The sequence below is a fragment of the Protomyctophum parallelum genome, assembly GCF_964188405.1.
Source record: "Protomyctophum parallelum genome assembly, chromosome: 1".
NCBI classification, from domain to species: Eukaryota; Metazoa; Chordata; class Actinopteri; order Myctophiformes; family Myctophidae; genus Protomyctophum; species Protomyctophum parallelum.
The window spans coordinates 65,523,994-65,544,322 of NC_139697.1; the positions used below are offsets into that span (position 1 = coordinate 65,523,994).

At 43.1% G+C, this 20,329-nt stretch overlaps 2 protein-coding genes across 2 annotated transcripts; both read left to right on the top strand.

The window, feature by feature from the left end:
• Positions 1–1,011: 1,011 nt before the first annotated feature.
• Positions 1,012–4,927, top strand: ccna1 (cyclin A1; the record flags this gene model as incomplete). Its single annotated transcript, XM_083759135.1, has 6 exons — positions 1,012–1,164; positions 2,564–2,790; positions 2,870–3,074; positions 3,455–3,565; positions 4,188–4,306; positions 4,876–4,927. 6 exons carry the CDS (start codon positions 1,012–1,014, stop codon positions 4,925–4,927), a joined length of 867 nt encoding a protein of 288 aa, XP_083615261.1.
• A 1,407-nt stretch (positions 4,928–6,334) lies between these two features.
• sparta (spartin a) lies at positions 6,335–19,524 on the top strand. Its single transcript, XM_083784358.1, has 9 exons — positions 6,335–6,434; positions 7,377–7,989; positions 8,509–8,840; positions 12,943–13,137; positions 15,590–15,755; positions 16,481–16,675; positions 17,714–17,875; positions 18,080–18,170; positions 19,194–19,524. Exons 2-9 carry the CDS (start codon positions 7,479–7,481, stop codon positions 19,237–19,239), a joined length of 1,698 nt encoding a protein of 565 aa, XP_083640484.1. The 5' UTR covers positions 6,335–6,434; positions 7,377–7,478; the 3' UTR covers positions 19,240–19,524.
• Positions 19,525–20,329: the final 805 nt, after the last annotated feature.

The following is a 20,329-nucleotide window of genomic DNA, read 5'->3' on the forward strand; positions in this document are numbered from 1 at the left end:
AAAACTGATTTGGAACAGCTTATAAGGAAGGCAGAGCAAAAGTTGATCACAAACACATGCAGCTCAACCAGGAGGACGTTTAAATCATTTAATTCACTGGCTGCAAACGGAGGTTCTCATCGATCGATAATCCGGTGGTTTCAGAAGCTGCAAGAACGGTTATGGTGAACTGATAAATTTAAGACATTATTTTGGGCACGTAACGTTCATAAACGAAAAGAGAATCAACAACGTGGACTTACGAACCCACATTGTTGCAGGATCTGGTGAGTTTGCATCATCTAAACATGTTTTGCAGTAACGGTGTTTTTCTCCAGCCTTCAGTTTACTGTTTGCCGATAGGAACAGAACTTCAACTATCTATCCAAAAACTTTACAGATCTTCATGAACTTCTCGTCCAGTGATGTCAAGTTGTGAGCTTGTAGATTGGATTGGCCATTTTCGGGAAGCGGCACTGCATGATGTTGTTGGCTTGTAACTAAGATCTGTTGGCAAGTGACAGGTTTCAGACATTCTGGGCGGCAGGGCACCTCGAATCCTCGATCCATATAAAATTGTCTATTTTGTCCAGTGTATAAAAATATTTGGAAAGTTAAATAGTATAGCCTCCTACATGTGAAAATTACACTTTAACTTGTTCATGCCCCAAATGACTGGATATTACAGTGGATAAACTGTTCAATTGTAGAAACAATATTGGACTAACTATCATTTTGGAGAAAAATGCCATTTGAATTGCAAAGTAGCTGTAATGCTCATATTAGATTATTATGCCCGAATCCAAAACTATTAAAGGGACATTTCACTTAAAAAAAAAACTTGGCATTTTATTGTCTACTCAGGCTTATGTGAACACCCCGAGACAGTTTAAGTTGCTCGATTCAGTATTTGTGAATGTTTAGCTGCCTCGCCCTTCCTATACAAACTCATTGTAACTTCAACCTCAATATTAACTTTTAATTTCTGATTGTTGCTTGCTGGTCATTTCTCCAGGTAATTACTGTTTGAAGATGAACTCCCTCAGAACTAATGTCCGGCTCGGCCTCCGCTCCGACAACTTTGTCTCCAAACATGAAGTAACCTCGCAGGTGCAGAAACCCCAACAAAGGAGAGTGCTTGGTGTCTTGCAAGAGACTGTGCAGAACATCAAATGTGTTGATGAGGTGAGTGAGTTAAAAGGACAACATTAAATGTTCTTCTCTTGGTGCCTAAAGGCCTATTCATAGTCTGGATTTTCGGTGGTGAGGTGACCACCGCTCCGGTGGTGAGCTGAAATAACATTGAGCGGTGCTGAGTAAAAACAGAGAAGGGCTGGAGCGGTGGTGGTTTGCTCTTCACCGCGGCTCGTGAAGTCAGGTTGTAGTTCGGTGGTCACCTAACCACCGTAAATCCAGACTATGTATGAGCCTTAACACTCTGGTTTGTTCCTCTAAGGGAGGGCGGCTTCCTGATCATGGCTCTTGCTCAGACAGCTCTACATCCACCCTCCTGGCTTATCCGATCTCCACCTCTGCCTGTGATAATCAAACTGATGACCGGGGTATACTTTTGCACCTTTCTATGTAGCCACTTTTTTGTGTGTATATGCACATGGCACAACATTTTTTAAATCTACAAGCAATGAGAGTTAAAGATGAAATGGAAGCTGCTCCAGGCCAATAGATTAGCATGGTATTACTGTGCTGTTCTGTATCTTCTGAACAACTATGTTCCTGGCAGCTTTGCATTGGTTATCATGCTCAACATAAATTTATCCAACTAAATCTGTCTTCCAGTTTTTCATGACATGGATGCCAGTGAGACTCATGAAGATTATTCTATGCAGCAACACAACGATTTCAGACTCTTCCTTGATCTGACCACAGGTGAGACTAAAATTGAAGCTTTAAAAAAAACAAAAAAAAACGTTTAAGGCTTTTCATCTGGTTAACTTTTGCACTTGTAACTTGTACATGCAGATGAAACTATGGATTCCACCCTACCAGATGACTCCCTGAATTCACATGATGTGTTTTGTGCGGTTGAGTACAGGGAGGACATTCACCACTACTTGCAGCAGAGAGAAGTACAAAATGGAACCATCCTCGCATGTTCATGTTGTCTATGTCTATCCTGTTGCGCAAATCATGCATTCATAAACTCTACTGTGGCTTGGGGTACGTCTGTCAACAGACGTAGTGAATTAAAGTTTATCAGTCGACATGACTGATTTCAGTCATCTGGTGAAAATGGCACTGACGTATTTACAAGCTCCCAATGTGTCTACATTGAGAGCTTGTAGATGGGCTATTCAGTGAAATTTGAGCCTTTTGGTGGTCAGAAGCATCTTCCTGAGCACCCTAATCGTCTTAGATTGTTCATAAAAGCCTCATATTTCTTCAACTGGTTGGTGGTAGAACTGCATGAACAATATTATCTAAAACATAATTTTACATCTTGTCTTTAGGAAATGTTTACGGCACAGTTTTCTAAATTGCACAGAAGACACTGTTTTACAAATTGCACATGATAATAAGACTATTTTAATTGGCTTTAATCCATGCTACTGTTTTTGTCTTTCAGCTGAAGTTCAGGCCCAGGGTAGACTTGCTGCAACATCATCCAGAACTCACCAGCAACATGCGGTTGGTTCTGGTAGACTGGCTGGTGGAGGTCAGCATTGAGTACAAGCTGTGTAACGAGACCCTGCATCTGGCTGTTGGCTACCTGGACCGCTTCCTCTCCCTCACAAAGTGTGTGAAGCGGAGCGAGCTGCAGCTAGTGGGCACTGCTGCCTTAATGATAGCTTCGTAAGTCTCTGAATTTAACCACTTGAAACCATACCTTTTGATGCCAATGGAAACATGCTGATATTTGCTAATATTGTAGGAAATATGAGGAGATCTACCCACCTGAGCTGAAGGAGTTTGTGTACATCACAGACGACACTTACACCAGGGCTAAACTGATTAAGATAGAGATCATCTTCCTCAAGGTGTTGGCCTTTCAGTTGTCCACGCCCACCATAGACTATTTCCTGAAGGAGTACCTGACCATTCAGTCTGTCTGCTCCCAGACTGAGAGCCTTGCCTTGGTAAGCAAAGCTATTTCATTTTTGTATATATATATAATTTAAGTATTCGAGTGGGTCAAACTATCCCTAATTCACAAAAGTAAAGGTTAAAGCCTCAACCTTCAATTTAAACTATATGATTCTTTCTACATACTGACCAATTGTTGAGGAAACTGCTAGTGTGGGGACTCAATCCTGTTTAGCTAATCAGATTGGGATGGTGTAAATGATGGGTCTAAAGCTCACTTTGTTGCGAGCATGTATGGGCTATTTCCGAAGCCTAGAAGCCAAACGGACATCTAATTTAGTTTACCAATGCAATTGGTTATCATTTGACAATGGTAAGGTAAATTGTCATTGTGACAGGCCTAAATGTGACCTTTTGCTGCTTTCCGTTTCAGTATGTGTCGGACCTGAGCCTGTTGGCACTATCCAGTAGGCAGTCTGTCCCCTCTGTAGTGGCGGCTGCAGCCTACTGCCTGGCCAACTACACAATCAATGGAAATCTATGGGTATGTATTCTCTGCACCATTGTGAACCCAGCGAGGTCACAACCATGTGCCATGTTGAGCAGTGGTTTCTGTTCCTAACTTTAGCTTGAGGCCCAAAATATGCATTTGATGTCTCCCTGGGACACAAACTAGTAAATGGCCATGCATGCTCGTGGGCTTGTATAGCTGCTATTTTCACTAGGTTTGATTTTGTTGAAATGTAGTAGTTTCTTTTTAGAATAAACTATCGTTTGAAAGTCTTGTAACTGGATAAAATTGGTCCTCGATCTACAAGCTGGGCGCGCTATGAGCTTGTAGGTCTGCCATTTTTGAAAAATCGAAGAGCGACTGACATAGAAACATAGCTTTTTCAGAAAAGTCTGGATGTAGAACATTTTTAGGATCTGATCTCGGGTCAAAATGCGTATTGAATAAAATATGCTGGCTTCTTGTATGATGGTCCTTGACGGAACATCACAGCATATACTTAAAATGGCTGATTTACAAGCTCTTTTGTACAAACTCTTTTCCTACATTTCTGAATGTTTTCACAAATTACATTCTCAAAATGGGTTCACTAAGGTTGAAAGTAATTGCTGCATGAAGCAGGAGACATGAATGATGGTACTATTTTAATTTTTAGCCTGTCTCATTGGAATCCTTCACTGGTTACACCTTGGCTGAGTTGGCGCCCTGCCTGAAAGACCTCCACAAACTTTACACGACTGCAAAGACGCTCCCTCAGAAGGCAATCCGGGAAAGGTACAACTGTTCAAAGTGAGTCACTTTCCAGCACTACATATCAAGTTGACACAAGCTGCTCTAGGAAAACTGAGTTAATTTTAACAATTTATGCTTTTAATGCATACAATCCTTAAATTCAATGTCTTGCTCTCCCAATGGAGAGGCAATTGCAACATTGTCCGAAATGCTATTAAGGCCCAAATACATTTAACATGGGACCACATGGAAAATAGTTGTTTTTGGCCAAATCTTTACTGACTGTTAATTGAATACGTAAAAGGTACAACCTTGTGTCCTACCCAACACTAGGGTTGAAATTTCTCAATGGAAGAGTAAGGAGACCACCTCTACAGATTTACTAGAACAAAACTTATGGTGTTCAGCTTTTCTGCTCTAAAGGCCAGCTCACCAGACTGAATCATTCCAAGGCTTCCATTATTGAGCTTTGTCACATTTTGAACTACCTTAATAAATCATCCATGGTCTGGATCATTGCTTGAAATCATGCTCTCCACTGTAATGAGTCCATTCTCTGCATGCATGTGTCAGAATTGTATCCTCCACTAAACTATTATTCTCTACTCTAGGTATGACTACGTGTCGCAGATGAGTGTACCTGCTGTCATCCCCTTGCCATGAACAGCCCCTCATGCTGGAAGTTTTTTTTTTTTTCTTGTTTTCCTTTACTCAATGGGACCATGACAAGTCTCCTAGACTAGTGGTAGACGATTTTAACGATTTGTGTTTACATATTTTGGTAGATGCCATTTTAGTCAATGTGCAGGAGTTTTATAAATGTATTTTAAGTAGACTAGTAAGTGACATACAGTACTTGTTCCTTGATTATGGACCCCATTAAGCTCTGTTTACTGTGCACCACATCACATGCACTAATATCCCACACTGTTTGTCTTAGTCTCTTTTAAAAGTGGGTAGTTTTATATCTAAATTTTTATCAGTCTGTTTGGTTCTGAGGATCCCATAGAATCATTGACTGCATATGTATGTTATACATAATAAAACAAACAAAACTATATTTTGGTGTTTCTTTACTGTTTCCAGTTTGAGTTTAACAGTTTGTAAAATTATACAGCCCTGGGGGCTTGTTATTCCATTGTGTCTTGATCTATTTACTTGTTGGATTAACCAAGCCAACACTAATCACTGACCCCAGAAATGTATGTCTTTACTATATCAATCAACTTTATTTGTTCAGGGTCCAATAAACAACAGACCACACAAAACGCTACATACAGAGAAGAAACACCCCTAATCCATAAAAACATCATTTTTACGATAAACATTCATACCAGTGCTTCCAAAAAGCAGACCGGTAACTAGTGCTACTGAAGCTGGAGTTACATAGCAGCATAATGCAGTTTTGAGACTCATTGAGCCGACTCATAAATGTATACATTAAGTTTCTCAGTAAGGCATAAAGTGTAATAGTGTATACTCCCACACTACAGAATAACTCACTTGCACTGCTCCACCTTGGTTTGTTCAATAATATACGCATGCAATCATTATAGGCAACCTGCAGTTGAGTTTATACATACTTGCTTTCTTAAATGTAACCCACAAGGGGGCGGTATTGAGGGGGGTGCAGTATGCTCTGAAGAGATTTACTTTAACCTCAGGTGAACATGAGTGGAATTTCCTCCCCCAAGCATGATGTTCGCCTGAGCATACAGTATACGGCGCTGCCTATATAGCTTGTGTAAACAGATTTATGGTTTGCTGAAGAGCTGCGTGGCTCGAAACATGTCCCCTATGGTGTAAGGAGCCTTGATTTTGGAGCTTATTCCAGTGTGCGGACCTTAAAATGTGGTTTACTACAGAAACAAGTAGGCCTAAAGTTGTTTTGGGAGGACCTCTAGTGGTGATCAAAGCCAACTTCAGCTGATGGGGATGGGAGGAGAGACGGTTGATTGAAGCTTTCAGCGCAGGACGGGCTGCGCGGCTGCGCCCCTTTCAGACACAACACAACACAGTCAACACTACAGTGCACACCACTGAAAACATGATGTGCGTGACACAGACAGGACTACTAGAGTGCTAGACTAGAGAAACTGGCGAGACTGTCCGTACACTAGGAGCAACTTTATATCTTTTCTACCCATGTGCCGTGCTTTTTCCTGTCAAGGTAATTCCATTTTATTAAAGTGTCAATTCGCATAAAGTTCTCAATACTTTAGAGGTAGAGGCAGAGCAGAGGCCCGACAGAGATCCCACTGAGCAATTGCAAATTTGCGACGTACTGTCTGTAGGCCGGTTTAATTAATCTCTTTCTTGTAGTTATAAATTGGCCATTCCATGGAGCTGAAGGCTAGAAGGACCTATCTATTTCCCCCCTAGAAAGGGCACTTGCTGTTAATTAGCCTGTCTCGCTGTTCAGGTAAAACCAGATGTGTATACGTTAAACCGGTGCGGAATCTCTCGCATACCTGGAGTTTTCTTTTAGGTAGGCCTACCTGTGTTTAGCAATTGGCACAATGACTCGTGAAACAACACTTAGCCTACTTGGCTACTTTGACTATATAGTTTATCATTATGGTGACTTTTATTCAGTGGCTGTGCCTGTGGCTGCTTGTTCGTAATTGTTGGCAACTAAGAAGTAGCCTGCTTAGCAAGAGTGCTGAGCACTAAAGGCCCTTCCTTTAGTGGGCATCCCGAAAGTGTAAAGAAATAAAATGTTTGAGTAACTGCATTCTTATGAATATTGGCCTACGTACATATATCCAATATAAAGGAATCAAGTTTCTGAAATTATTGTCTAATATTGCAAATGAGAAATGACGAAAGAATGTGCAACTGTCATAGGTCTACCCAAAATGCTTTTTGAAGACTCAAGAAGTTGATGTCCAATTTAAGAGCATTTTTTTATTAGGTTAAAATTTGGAGATGAGTTTTATGCCCGACACAGCGATTTGTGGTGTCAGAGCTGGTGTGCTGTCTTTTTCATTGTTTTATTGTCCTTTAGATATAAAAGCACATACAAAAGATACAAATACAAACAAGTAGTGCAGAAACCTAGGTACAGTAGCAATACTATTTAAAATTCATTGTCATTTGTCAACTGTTTCAGTGACCCCGCAGACTGTTCCAAAGAAGGCTAGGACCATAATAGCTAAAAGCAAAGGCAGCTTCCCTGTGCCTTTTTGTTCTAGCCTCTGGAACAATTAAGAGTATGGCTGAACCTGCCGAGCTGCTGCTCATCAAGGACCAGTATGAGCAGGCGTTGCACTGCCTGAAGCGAGGCATGGCTGCCGAGGAGGCCGACAGACGGCCAGAGGCCCTGGAGTATTACAGGACGGGGAGGAAGCACCTCACCCAGGGCCTGGAGGTTCCCACCGGGGTAGCCAGGCACCAGGGAGGATCACCCTGCTGGGACACTGCCAGGCAGCTCCAGCAGAAGATGGGGGAGACCCTCCAGAATCTAATCGCTCACATCCCCGAGCTGGAGAGTGCTGTCGAGCTTACGACAGAGAGCCAGCAGAGGCCGGCAGGCCGGGAGTCGGATAATTTCTACCCCACTCTGGGACCCAACGTTCAGCCTCCTCATAGCTCTCTACACCACCTGTACCCTTCCGTAGCTGCCCTCGCCACCACACAGACCACGACCCCCCCAGCCCCAAACCTCCTCGTCCCGACACCAGCACCACCAGTCGGGCCTGCCTCCCCCAAGCCATCCCACCAAGGTTATTATATTTTTTAATTTCGACTTGTATACTGTTTGTGTTGTTGCTATAGTTCAGTTTAGGTGACTTACTTTTCTTTTTAAGATGGAGTGCCATGATTTTTGATCATCAGGTATTATTATATAAGGAGAAAGAATCTTTTCAAAAAAGTGTACAGTATTTGTTGAAATGTCTTTATGTGGACACACCCCCAGCAGTTCATTAAGTTTGCCTGATGGTGGTGATCCACCTGGTTAGGGGAGGAGATGATATTGTCATGTCACTATATCACTGTTTTCTTCATTGGCACGTTTGACTGTCAAGGTTTCAGCCTCCAGGAAGAAACCCTAAATACAGAGGGAACACATCGTTGCACATACACATACAGTATCACACAAAAAGGTGTCTAATGAAGTACTGTCACCTCATAAACGCATGAAAAACAATCAATATATTCTATTCTAGTTATTATTTCATTACTTTCAGCTAACTACAACCATTCTCCCCCACACATATGTGCTCCCTTCTGGTGCCTTCTAGGAACAACAACCCACCCCTCTCTACCTGCCTGCTGGCCACCTGAAGACCAGCCTCCAGCCTACACACCACGGCACACTGGCGGCCACCACAGCCTGCCGGCTTACAGCCCAGCCTCACGGGGCCTGGGGCTGGCTGGACAGATGTTAGGAGGAACAACGGGTGGAGAAGAAGGAGAGGAGCTGCTGCTCATTCACTCTGGAGTGCAGCTGTTCTTTGTGACACCGGACGGGCAGGTCAGCTCCCTGTCGCATCCAGGGTTTCTGCGCATCATCAGCTTTGGGTGTCGGAGCAAGGATTCTTCGGCCAGCGGGAGACCGTCAGCAGTTCTGCATGTAAGAACTTTACTTTATTTGTAAGATCATTCCATGAGGGTGTGTGGGGCTGAAACAGGCATGTTTGTGTGAGCGTGTATGCAGGCATGCATGAGCCTTTGCATCAGAAAGGCTCTCTTTCCCCCTGGAGTTGAACCGGTTCCGTTCTTTTTTCCCTGCCTAATTTTTTACCCGTGTTTCCACTGAAAATTAATCGTTTCAGAACTCTGTTGGTTCGGAACTGCAACCAAAAAATAACTACAAACCTTGCCTTGAACTACGAACCAAAGTGGTTGTGTCACTGCCATTGATTTAATTCTTCCTGTGAAATGGACACTTCCACTGTTTATATTTGACACATTGTTGGCCAGGCCTAGAATTGAACCTTGGGGCAACTGGGGACTCATTCAGTTAAGCCGCCCCCCAATTACAAGGGGCTTAAAACAGGTGGAAACACAGGTCGGATCAATGTTCCAAAAATCTAGAATGGTTCTTTTGGTAGAAAGGAGGCCTATAGAGGTTCTCAAACATTTTCATGCGAAGGACCCCCATAAGAGAATATAATTTTGTCAAGATTTGTAATACCCACCTTTGTTCAAATCTGATACCTATTGTGAATAAATTTGTTCAGACAAAAGTGAACAATATATCTTGGGAACCTTTGGATAGTATTGCCAGTTTGTTGAATATTGATTGGTGATTATCAGGGGATATTTTAAGACATCACAACTGGATTTTGATGTACAGTTTTATCACATCCCGTGTTTATTCCTAAATCCCTTGATACTGTTGTGGACTATAAACCTAGGCCTTCATTCCCGATGGGCATGCCCCTTGCATACTTGAAGTAAGAATAGAGTTGTTAGAAGAGCATATTGTACAAAGCTAAGAAAGTTGTCATTTTGTATATTCCTGATGGCAAAAAAAAATAATCCAGTTTGGAATTAGAGCCAGCCTACGCATAAAAGGAGGTTGCTAGAACGGCAAAATTAAATTATCCATTTTGTGTGGAATGTACCAGAAAAGAAGTTAACCAGAGGAGAAGTCACAATGTTTTAATTTCACTCACTCTGCAGCTGCATGGGTGGGATAACGGCAAGGCCAGATGCTTCCAATGTGAGGATCGTAGACTACGAATCAGATAATACAGCTATAGTACATTTATTTATGTAGAGTTGTTTCGGAAAGCTGCCGATACTACATAAAATACTGGTATCTGCGAGTATGCCAGTCTGTGCAAATCCGATATCACATCATTTATCACATGATATTTAATTTACAATAATATTTGGAATACAGTTGATGTTACACTACTGTTTATACTCTTAAGGTCCCTGCACACAGAATGTGTTTTTCTCATTTTTAGCAGCGTTTCTCCATCGGGTTTTCCGAAAAACCCGATGTGCAACCACCTTTACTGTACTATTTCCGTTATTTTCCTAATTTGTAGCTGCACTTTAACAATCATTAATGGAATTTTGTATTTTCTCAAACTTTTTAATTTCAAGGACCTGAGTGTGCAAATGGAGCCAAATGGACCTTTATGCGTTTATGTGTTAGACTTGTGAACCCCATCAAGGAACCCTGAGAGTCTCTGAGCCCCAGTTTGAGAACCTAGATCCTATGTCCAGCAACATTGTCCTAAAACAAACATTGAATGCCATTGACAATGAATGGCCAGCTTTGAGTGTTTGTGTAAACAGTAAACACAAACATTGTGTGAACAATGAAGACATAAATTGAGGACGCAAATTGTGATTGGGCGGAATGAGATGATGTATGATGATTTGATGATTTCTGAGGGGCGCTAGCCCCTCCTATATTCAGCTAACACAAACATGAATGAATGGAGAATCTACGACTTCTACATCATGTGTCTGAGCAAATCGGCTATTTTGTCCTAACCCAAACATTAAATGCTATTGACAATGAATGGAGAATTTACGTCATATGTAGACGAGCAAATCAGCTATTTTGTCCTAACACAAACATTATATGCCATTGACAATGAATGGAGAATTTATGTATTATGTAGACGAGCAAATCGGCTATTTTCGTCCTACACAAAGATTAAATTCCCATTGACAATGAATGGAGAATTTACGTCATATGTGTCTGAGCAGTTAGACTTTAATCGGTATCGACCGATACACAAGTTTTGGGTATCAGAATTCAACAAGCAATAAAACACATTTCAGCAGTCTTAAAAGGAGACTAAAATAAATGGAATAGTCCACGTGTGCAGACAAGTACAGACATGTTCTCATCAACAAACAAACAAACAACAAGCATACTGTGGACCTGCCCAAAGTCGCAGGCAGACAGACCAGCGCTGACCGCTCTCTGGTGCTCTGTGTCCCAGCAGTACAATGCTCCCATTAAACAGATGACTCCACACTTCTGTTGTTGCTCTGCCCTGCGAGGGGTCACTCTGCCGGTCACAGCTGTTGTCCACATGCCTGCCTGTATGCCTGGGCTGGCACTGGGCCTAATGGGCCTATACCACCACTCTATAATGGTTCCTTCTCTGACAAAGCCGTGCCATGTATAGAGGGGGTCATAAGGCCAATATTGAGGCCTCAATATTGAGGCCAATATTGAGGGAGGCCAACTCCTTATTTGCGGTACTTCCGGCAGACTTCCAGGTTCTTCAAACTTTCTGTGTGCAGTTTGCATGTTCTCCCCGTGTCCCCTAGGGTAGGTACCCTCACAAAAACATGCAGTAATCCTGGTCTCTAAACTGCCTCCCCCTGGCCAGCCGGGACGCCTGATGGAGGGGAAAGGAACTGGTTGGAATAACGTGTTCCTTCCACGCGCTACGTCCAACCAGGGAAACTCCCCCCTGTCAGGTGTAAAGGAGCAACTTGGACACTCAAGCATGAAGGAAGCATGAGTTAAGTCCGTTGCTCTCCCTAGGTTGGCGGAGGGTGTGTAGAGCCCAGGATCACATTAGATAATTGACACAGGGGTGAAAAATGGGTTACAAAATCGTGGGACAATAAATATAAATTAAAAAAAATAAACAAGCAAGCAGGTTGGAATGGGTGGAGAAAAGTGTCAGGTGTGATAGGAACAGGAAGCAGAGATGGAGATAGCAGAGACTAAAATGTTGAGGTTCTCTCTGGGAGTAACAAAGACGGATAGGATCAGGAACGAGTACATCAGAGGGACAGCGCATGTCAGATGTTTTGAAGATAAAGCCAGAGAGGCCAGACTGAGATGGTTTGGACACATAGGGATAGTGAGTATATTGGTAGAAGAATGTTGAGGTTGGAACTGCCAGGCAGGAGGCCTAGAGGAAGACCAAAGAGAAGATGTATGGATGTAGTGAAAGAGGACATGAAGTTAGTTGGTGTGCGAGAAGAGGAGGCAGAGGACAGGGCGAACCCTGAAGGGAAAATCCGAAAGGAAAAGAAGAGATCTTAAATCAGACATTAAGCAATCCCCGACAGCCCAAATGGAATAATCCTCTAATGCATAACATAATGTTTTTTAATTTTGATTTCTTTTGTTTATTTTCCAATGTCTTTTTTTTCCATTGTCTCAGTTGAATCTTGTAAGTTCTAATACAAACTTTTGGTGCAACTTAGACACATGCAATGATGTATCTTGAGGTTTTCGGGTGTTTAGGGTCTCAAGATCAGTCACCCTCGCCCAGCCAGGACTGATCCTGGCTTGTGTCCAAGTAGCTTGTGTGGTCCACTGATCTCCCCGCTTGATCCACAGCCATCTCAATGCTTTTTCTGCCACGTCTGGCCAAACCCGATGGGGTTACGTCGGTCCTCCATCCCCTGCTTCGGCATTCGCCTGCCAGCTCCTCATACTTGGCCCTCTTCCTCTCAAAGGCCTCCTCTATCCGGTCTTCCCAGGGAACAGTCAACTCCAGCAGGACCACTTGTCTTATTGTTTCTGACACCAGGACCATGTCTGGCCTGAGTGTGGACACTGCGATGTTCTCCGGTTCTCCCTAGGTCCACCTTCAGCTGCCAGTACCGAGCTGTTGCCAGCAGCTTGACTCAGGCACTGCAATGCAAAAAACAAAGGAAAATAAATAAAGTATAGTACTATGGACTATTTATGACTGTGTGTGTGTGTGTGTGTGTGTGTGTGTGTGTGTTTTAAGGTGTGTGACTGGCTCTATCCCCTGACGGCAGACACCCCGGTGCTGCTGGCCAACTCTGGTATCTTCATGTTCCCCGACACCATGGCAGAGACCCCGGGGTCCTACATGGGCATCGTGCTGTCCTCTGAGCTGCCTGTTCCCGACAGACACCTGTTCCGCGATCTGCTGTCGCAACTGGCTGAGCTCAGGATCCAGGTGGGTAGCTATAGCGGGTGCACTGTCACAAATAGCTTTGTTTATTATTAAACGGATCCCCATTAGTTGCCACCTTATGCCAAAGCTCCACCAACTGTGTTGTGTTGAGTTGTGTTCGGACGGCGTCAAAAATGTAATCAGGGTGAACGCAACGTCTGCAGTGGAGCACCCTTCATTGATTAAAAAGGGCAACTTCCCTGCGTTGACGCTGCCGCGATGCTCAATGGCTGCAGTGAAGCTTCGCCGTTAACGACAGTGTCTTCCTGGGGTCCGGAATAATATACATTAATCCATCCATCCATCCATCTTCCACCGCTTATCCGTAGTCGGGTCGCGGGGGCAACAGCTCCATCAGAGAGCTCCAGACTTCCCTCTCCAGAGCAACATTAGTGACTTCCTCCTGGGGGATTCCGAGACGTTCCAAGGCCAGTGAGTTGATGTATTTCCTCCAACTGCGCCTTGGTCTGCCCCGGGGTCTCCTCCCAGTGGGACATGCGTCGAGGACCTCCCTAGGGAGGCGCCCGAGAGGCATCCTAAACAGATGCCCGAACCACCTCAGCTGACTCCTTTCCAGGCGAAGGAGCAGCGGTTCTACTCCGAGTCTCTCTCGTGTGACTGAACTTCTCACCCTATCTCTAAGGGAGATGCCAGCCACCCGTCGAAGAAAACTCATTTCGGCCGCTTGTATTCGTGACCTTATTCTTTCGGTCATGACCCACACTTCATGACCATAGGTGAGAGTAGGAACGAAGATTGCTCGGTAGACAGAGAGCTTTGCCTTCTGGCTCAACTCTCTGGCTGATCTCCTTCTCCGTTCTCCCCTCACTCGTGAAACAGACCCCGAGATACTTGAACTCCTTCACCTGGGGTAATGCCTCATTCCCTACCCGGACTGCACAATCCACCGGTTTCCTGCTGAGAACCATGGCCTCAGATTTCGAGACGCTACATTAATCACAATGTAAAATTTCACTATCGGTTACAAAAAGTTAATCTTACAAAAATCAAGTGTCACATACTAAGTCACTTAGTGTCACTAAAACTTCTATTTGGGGTGTATTTAACAGAGAAACCAACAGAAATTCAGCAGATTTAAATTGGCTCAGTCAATCCAGTATGTAAGTTAAGATGTTATTGCATGTTTTGAGTGTACTGTATAGTAATGTTTACATTTCCTTTTAAAATACGCTTTACCTTTGATGTTACACACATCGCCTAGAAGATAATTCCAGTGTGTACAATTGACCTATAAAATACAGTCCTCTTCATTGAATTGTAATTTGACAGAGGTTAAGTTCACCTCTCGCATGTATTGCACCAGAGTATCAGAGCAGTAAGTATATCTTATTATATACATCTTGGGGCACATTGGCACACTGTGTAGTGCTGTCGCCTCACAGCTAGAAGGTCCTGCGTTCGATCCCCTCTGTGGGTGTGTTCTCTCCTCCGCATCATCAGTGCCCATACCCGAGGCGGGGTTGGCCTTTCTGTGTGGAGTTTGCATGTTCTCCCCGTGTCCCCTATGGTAGGTTAGGTTCCCTCACAAAAAACATGCAGTAATCCTGGTTTCTAAACTACCTCTCCCTGGCCAGTTGGGGCGCCTGATGGAGGGGAAAGGAACTGGTCAGAATGACGTGTTCCTTCCACGGGCTACATCCGGCCAGGGAAACTCTCCTCTGTCAGGTGAAAAGAAGTAGCTTGGACTCCTCATGCATAGAAGGAAGCATGAGGTCAGTCCGCTGTCTCCCCAGGTTGGCTGCGGAAGTGTAGCGCCCAGGATTACATTGATTAGATAATTGACACTGGGTGAAAAAATTAGTTGCAAAATCATGGGATAAAAAAAATACAAAAGAAAAAAGTTATTATATGCAACTTTAGGAGTGTTAACACCTTTTGTGCTAAGGACGTGTATACACATATTTTCTAATAAACCCGTGGTGGGCTTTGGACGTGTATACTAGAGGTCCAAAAAATTGTCCCAAAATCCTATATTAATCTATGACATTTTACCGATTCCGACCCTTTACGATCGGAAAAACCAAACCCGAATGCATCCGTGAAAGTTTCGTCCAATTCCGACCTGTTCAGAGATTTATTTTCAAATGGCGGCACTGCGCCCGACCGAGATCCGATTATTTCCGACATTCCGAGAGGAAATAATATAGCGGACGTATTGACCAATTACCATGTTATGATTAAAGCGCGCGCATGAGAGAGAGAGCGACTCGCCCCGTTTGGAACCTCTGCATATATACATATACACACACACACACACATTCAGCTTGTAGATCTGCTATTTTTGATGCTTTTGTGTGGGAGGCTGTAGTATGAACAAGTAGGGACGTAAGGTGTCGGTTTACGAAAGAAACACAAAGTTAAAATATGGAGATAAGAGGTTAAAGTGTCTAATGTTTAGTGAGTGACTTGGTGTCCTTCCTGTCCTGTCTGCCAGGCTCCAGAGGAGGGTGCTGTGGGGTCAGAGGTCATCAACCTGGCTGAGAAGGTGCCTGTGCTTCCCACCAAGCCTGGGACACAACATGTTACCATGGCAACGGGAGAGGAGGAAAAACTTCCCCTTCCTGAGTGGAGCGAGAAGATGGCCCAAAGCATCTTGTCAGGTGTGTGTGTGTGTGTGCGTGTGTGTGTGTGTGTGCGCGCGCGGGCGGGCGAATCATAACAAAGACAGAGTTTGTAGATCTGCTATTTTCACTACTTATTTTAGTATTTGTATGTATTTTTGAGGGGAGCTAGCCCCTCCTATATACAGGTTTAATGTTTGTTTTTAGTTCAATGTTTGTTTTTAAAAACGCCATTGACAATGAAGGGAACATTTACGTCTTTTTGTCCCTAACACAAACATTACATGCCATTAACAATAAAGAGAATTTATTGTTTGTTTTGTCACTGTTTGTTTTACATCACCATTACATCACCTAATCATAGCAACATGAGTTAGACTTTAATATATTCCTGCCCCTCACTTCACACAGGTGTGATTTTTTTATTTATAGTGTTATTTACTCACTTGTAAATATCAAAATGGGCCTTCAACCCACTTGCTGTAGCAGATGCCCTAGCCTTGACAACCATGCAGTCTTATGCAAAGGCTAAAATGTAATTTAGATAACGTAGAATGTTATGTAGATCGATGCCAGATTAATTTGTTGACCTGGCAATATTAATATTATAATGTTTAGACTGATGATAGGTTATTGGTTTGACTATGATCCTAGATTACCATTGTCTCTGGTTTAAGAGCATCTGGTAAATGCCCAAATTGTAAATTGTTTGGTGAATTAAATGAATGTGTAAATGTTGAATCTTGGCGATGTTCTCTCTGCAGGGGCCAGCTGGTTGAGTAAAGGCTTTGTGAAGGGAGCAGAGGCCACTGGGAAGGTCATCCACAGAGGAGCGTCCAAGCTGCGTGACCACATCACTCCTGAGAACACGCCCACGGAGGTCAGCCCCCGGGTCAACAAGAGTCTGCAGGCGGCCAAACAGGCCACCGGTGGCGCTGTTAGGGTCAGCCAGTTTCTGGGTAAGTCGTTACGATTCAGACCATTAGAAAAAGATATCCTCTTTGTCGGGTTGAAACCTCTATGTCCAAAAACTGTTTTCAGGACTCAAATTCAAAAGCTACTAAAGTAGCAGATTTACAAGCTCAAAATGCATCACATCGCATTTTTCTATTGTGTGAAGCTGTAGTATGATCATGTAGGCCAGGGTGTTGATTTACTGTGTGAAGCTGTAGTATGACTATGTAGGCCAGGGTGTTAATTTACCAAAAAAGTTAGAATATGGAGATTAAGAGGTTTCTGCCCGACAGCAAGGATATACATATTTGTTGACAAAGTGAGGTTATTATTCTACAGGCAAACGTCTGTAGCTAGTAGCTACCCTGTTTTAGAATGTTCCTAAGTGAGACAACTCAGGGACTTCATTAGAACAATTTGCAACCTAGCGGGGAGAGAAAACAAATGAATACACCTCCAACAACTTCATAGTAAACACAGCATCTATTGAATAATAAACTATTACTTTTTCTTCTGCCAGTTACAGTGTTTATTCCCAAGCAGTGTGCCGACTGCCGAGGCGCACTGGTGTACCTTGGGATTTGGTGACAACCACACATTATTATTGCAACATAATACAACTATACAAAAATATACTGTATGTATTTACTGTTTAAAATGCAAATTAGTTTTCATTGTCAGCGCATCTCTCTTAGCTTGTTCTCTCTCTCACCCTGCATGCATGCACACTGTCTCACCCTCTTTTCATTACCTAATTTTTAAATGTGTAACCTGTCCGGGTTAAATCGGTTTTGTTGCTTCTTGGATGTAAGTTTACAAAGTTGCAAATCGATTCTTTCCATGAGTAATCCAGTTGTTCTTGGGGGTCACAAAATATTTTCACATAGGGGTCCATGGCGACTGGTGAGATACATATTAGTCCTTGACATGAGCAATGTTTGAGAACTACTGCTCTAAAACATTAGACAATGGAGGTTGACTGAAGGTTGTTTCTCTCTCAAAACCTGGCAATGCTGTTAATGAGGCGTGTGTCTTCTTTGCAGTGAATGGAGTGTGCACCGTAGCTGGATGTGTCGGAGACAAGCTGGCACCCCACGTCAAAAAACACGGTGCCAAACTGATCCCAGAGTCCATGAAGAAGAGCAAAGATGGCCGAGCATCCAACCTGGATGCAGCCATGGTGGTGGCAGCTAGCAGTGTTCAAGGTAATTGTCTCCACCAGGCTGAAGGTGTGTGTGTGTGTGTGTGTGTGTGTGTGTGTGTGTGTGTGTGTGTTGAATAATTTTGAATTATGAAAACGTTTTGAGAACCACTGAAGGCATTTGCAGAATCGGCCACAGGTCTTAATGGGTTAAATAGGTTCAGTAAGCATACAATTTATACTGTATATTTAATTGTGTTCTTTAAAGGTCTTACTACAATGTGGAGTGGTCTGGAGACTGGAGCCAAGACTGTTGGCAAGAGTGTAACATCAGAGACTGTTAAAACAGTCAAGTACAAGTAAGTTCTGAGAGCCTTCATTACTACTTCCATGTTTAGTCATTTTTTCGACTCAATGCGGGTAGCTCACAGAGAAGATTGTGTGCACATCTCAATGCCTATATTCAGGCCAGGTGCTGGGTGTCAGGCATCAAGGCAAACATCAAGGAAGAGGAAGAACATCCACACACCAGTTTGTAGAGCTCAGAGACTTACTTTATTGTGCGCGCATCCGCATGGGTGACGGTCTCTGTGATGTTATGAGGTCAGATCCATATATGGAGATCTAAGGGTCTCCATGATGTCACGTGATGTCACAAGGCATGATGGATTGGCGCTGGATATATGGTGGTGTGACGGACACGAGACACAGGATTTCAGAGTAAATGCAACCTTTGGTCGCAAATAACCTGATGTCTCTGCTTAACGATAGATGGACGGGCACTCGGGCAGCAAACGACCTTCCCCCAACAACTCCTTTTTAGACTTAGAAATTACTCAATTTGTGCAGGACCATTGCATCATCTATCTGCCTGTAATACTGTGCTTCTTTGCGAATTATCCGCAGTAGACCTACCTGGTGTGATCATCTTTGTCATGAAAACCATATTTTGATACAAATTTGGCCACCCAAAATAAAAATCCTGGCTACACCACATTTCTACTTCCATATTTAATCCTTTCTACTCTCAATTTTGGTCATTTCTACATTCACATTTAATAATTTCTGCTTCCATTTTTCTTTCAATGATGTTTAGTCATTCAAATGTCTTATTCTTTATTCTCTACTTGTTGCTGCTCTGTTTTTCCAAAACCATTCATTGACCCTTAAAGTGATCTTTCTAAAAAAAAAAAGATTACCTAAATTTTGAACAAACCAAGCAGTATTAGTATTGAACCCAGAAACTTGCTTGCCACCCTTTATATCCTTTAACTACTTCTTGGTTCGTTTGGGGAACTGATGTGATTGCACACTTCTTTCTTTCTTTCTTTCTTTCTTTCTTTCTTTCTTTCTTTCTTTCTTTCTTTCTTCTCTTCCTTCAGGTTTAGGGGTCTGGAAAATGTATTGGGCATACCACACAACATATGACTACAGGAAGGAGTTTATCTGGTCTCCACTACTAACTCCAATCAAGTCTGAACTTTCTGTTTTCCATCATTATTGTGGACATGTGGTTCATTTACACTGGCTTCTGAACTTTGGCTTTTGCTTTGACCTTGTGCAGACACTCTACAGCATCATGTCTTTGTCTTCCATAAATGTCTCATGTTCTGTGGCAGTGAAATGCCTGCCTGTGTTGGGTGACGGTGATCTTGCTGTTCATACGGTAATTTATTGTAGACTCTTTATTAGATTTTTATTTGATGAATAAATACCAAGATAAATTGAGGCAAAAACAAAACTCAACGATTCCATCATTCTTTTCTCACAGGTAATGGCTGGGTTTCACATAGCTTGAACACACCCCTCTAGGCTGCAAACAGAAGCCTGTGTGCGGCCTAATTGGCTGCATGCCAGCCAATCAGACACTGTCCTTTTTTGGGAAACACTGTCAAACACAACAACATAGAAATAGACAACCTAGACTAGAGCACAGCCATACCTGTCCTCATTGTGCACGTAAGGCCTCCTGCATGAATACGTTTCCCCTAAAGCCTCTTTAACCTACACATATCTGTCGACATGTGGCAGTAGTATTCACAGAGAAATGTGTGGTGTGAGTGGTGACTTTCTTCATCTCATTTAAATATAAAAGAAGCAGAAACCACTGGTTGCTGGAGTATACCATTCTAACGGACTGTCAAAGTTATTTCCACAGAGTTGGCACACGTTGGTTTTTTTCTTTACGGTGTGGTAGGTTATTCAGCCATTCTCCTCATTTTCCTCGCATAGCCTCGTTTGAAGTTCCACTGGTAATGATTTCCTCACAGTGTTATTTTGAGGTGTGCACACGGCTCAGAGCCCTGACGTCACATACTTTGGAGCGACGCCTACGCGGAAGGGTTGACTCCCACTTTTAGACCAGTGCAGCCCATGCGTAAATCCAGGCTTTCATTTTTCGCGCAGACGAAATGAAAGCCTGGGTATCGAGGCTAATCAACACCCATCCTTTGTTCTGTCGAATTATATTGTCCTTCTAATTCGTGAGGTTTAGCAACTTCAAACCTGTCTGGGGGCC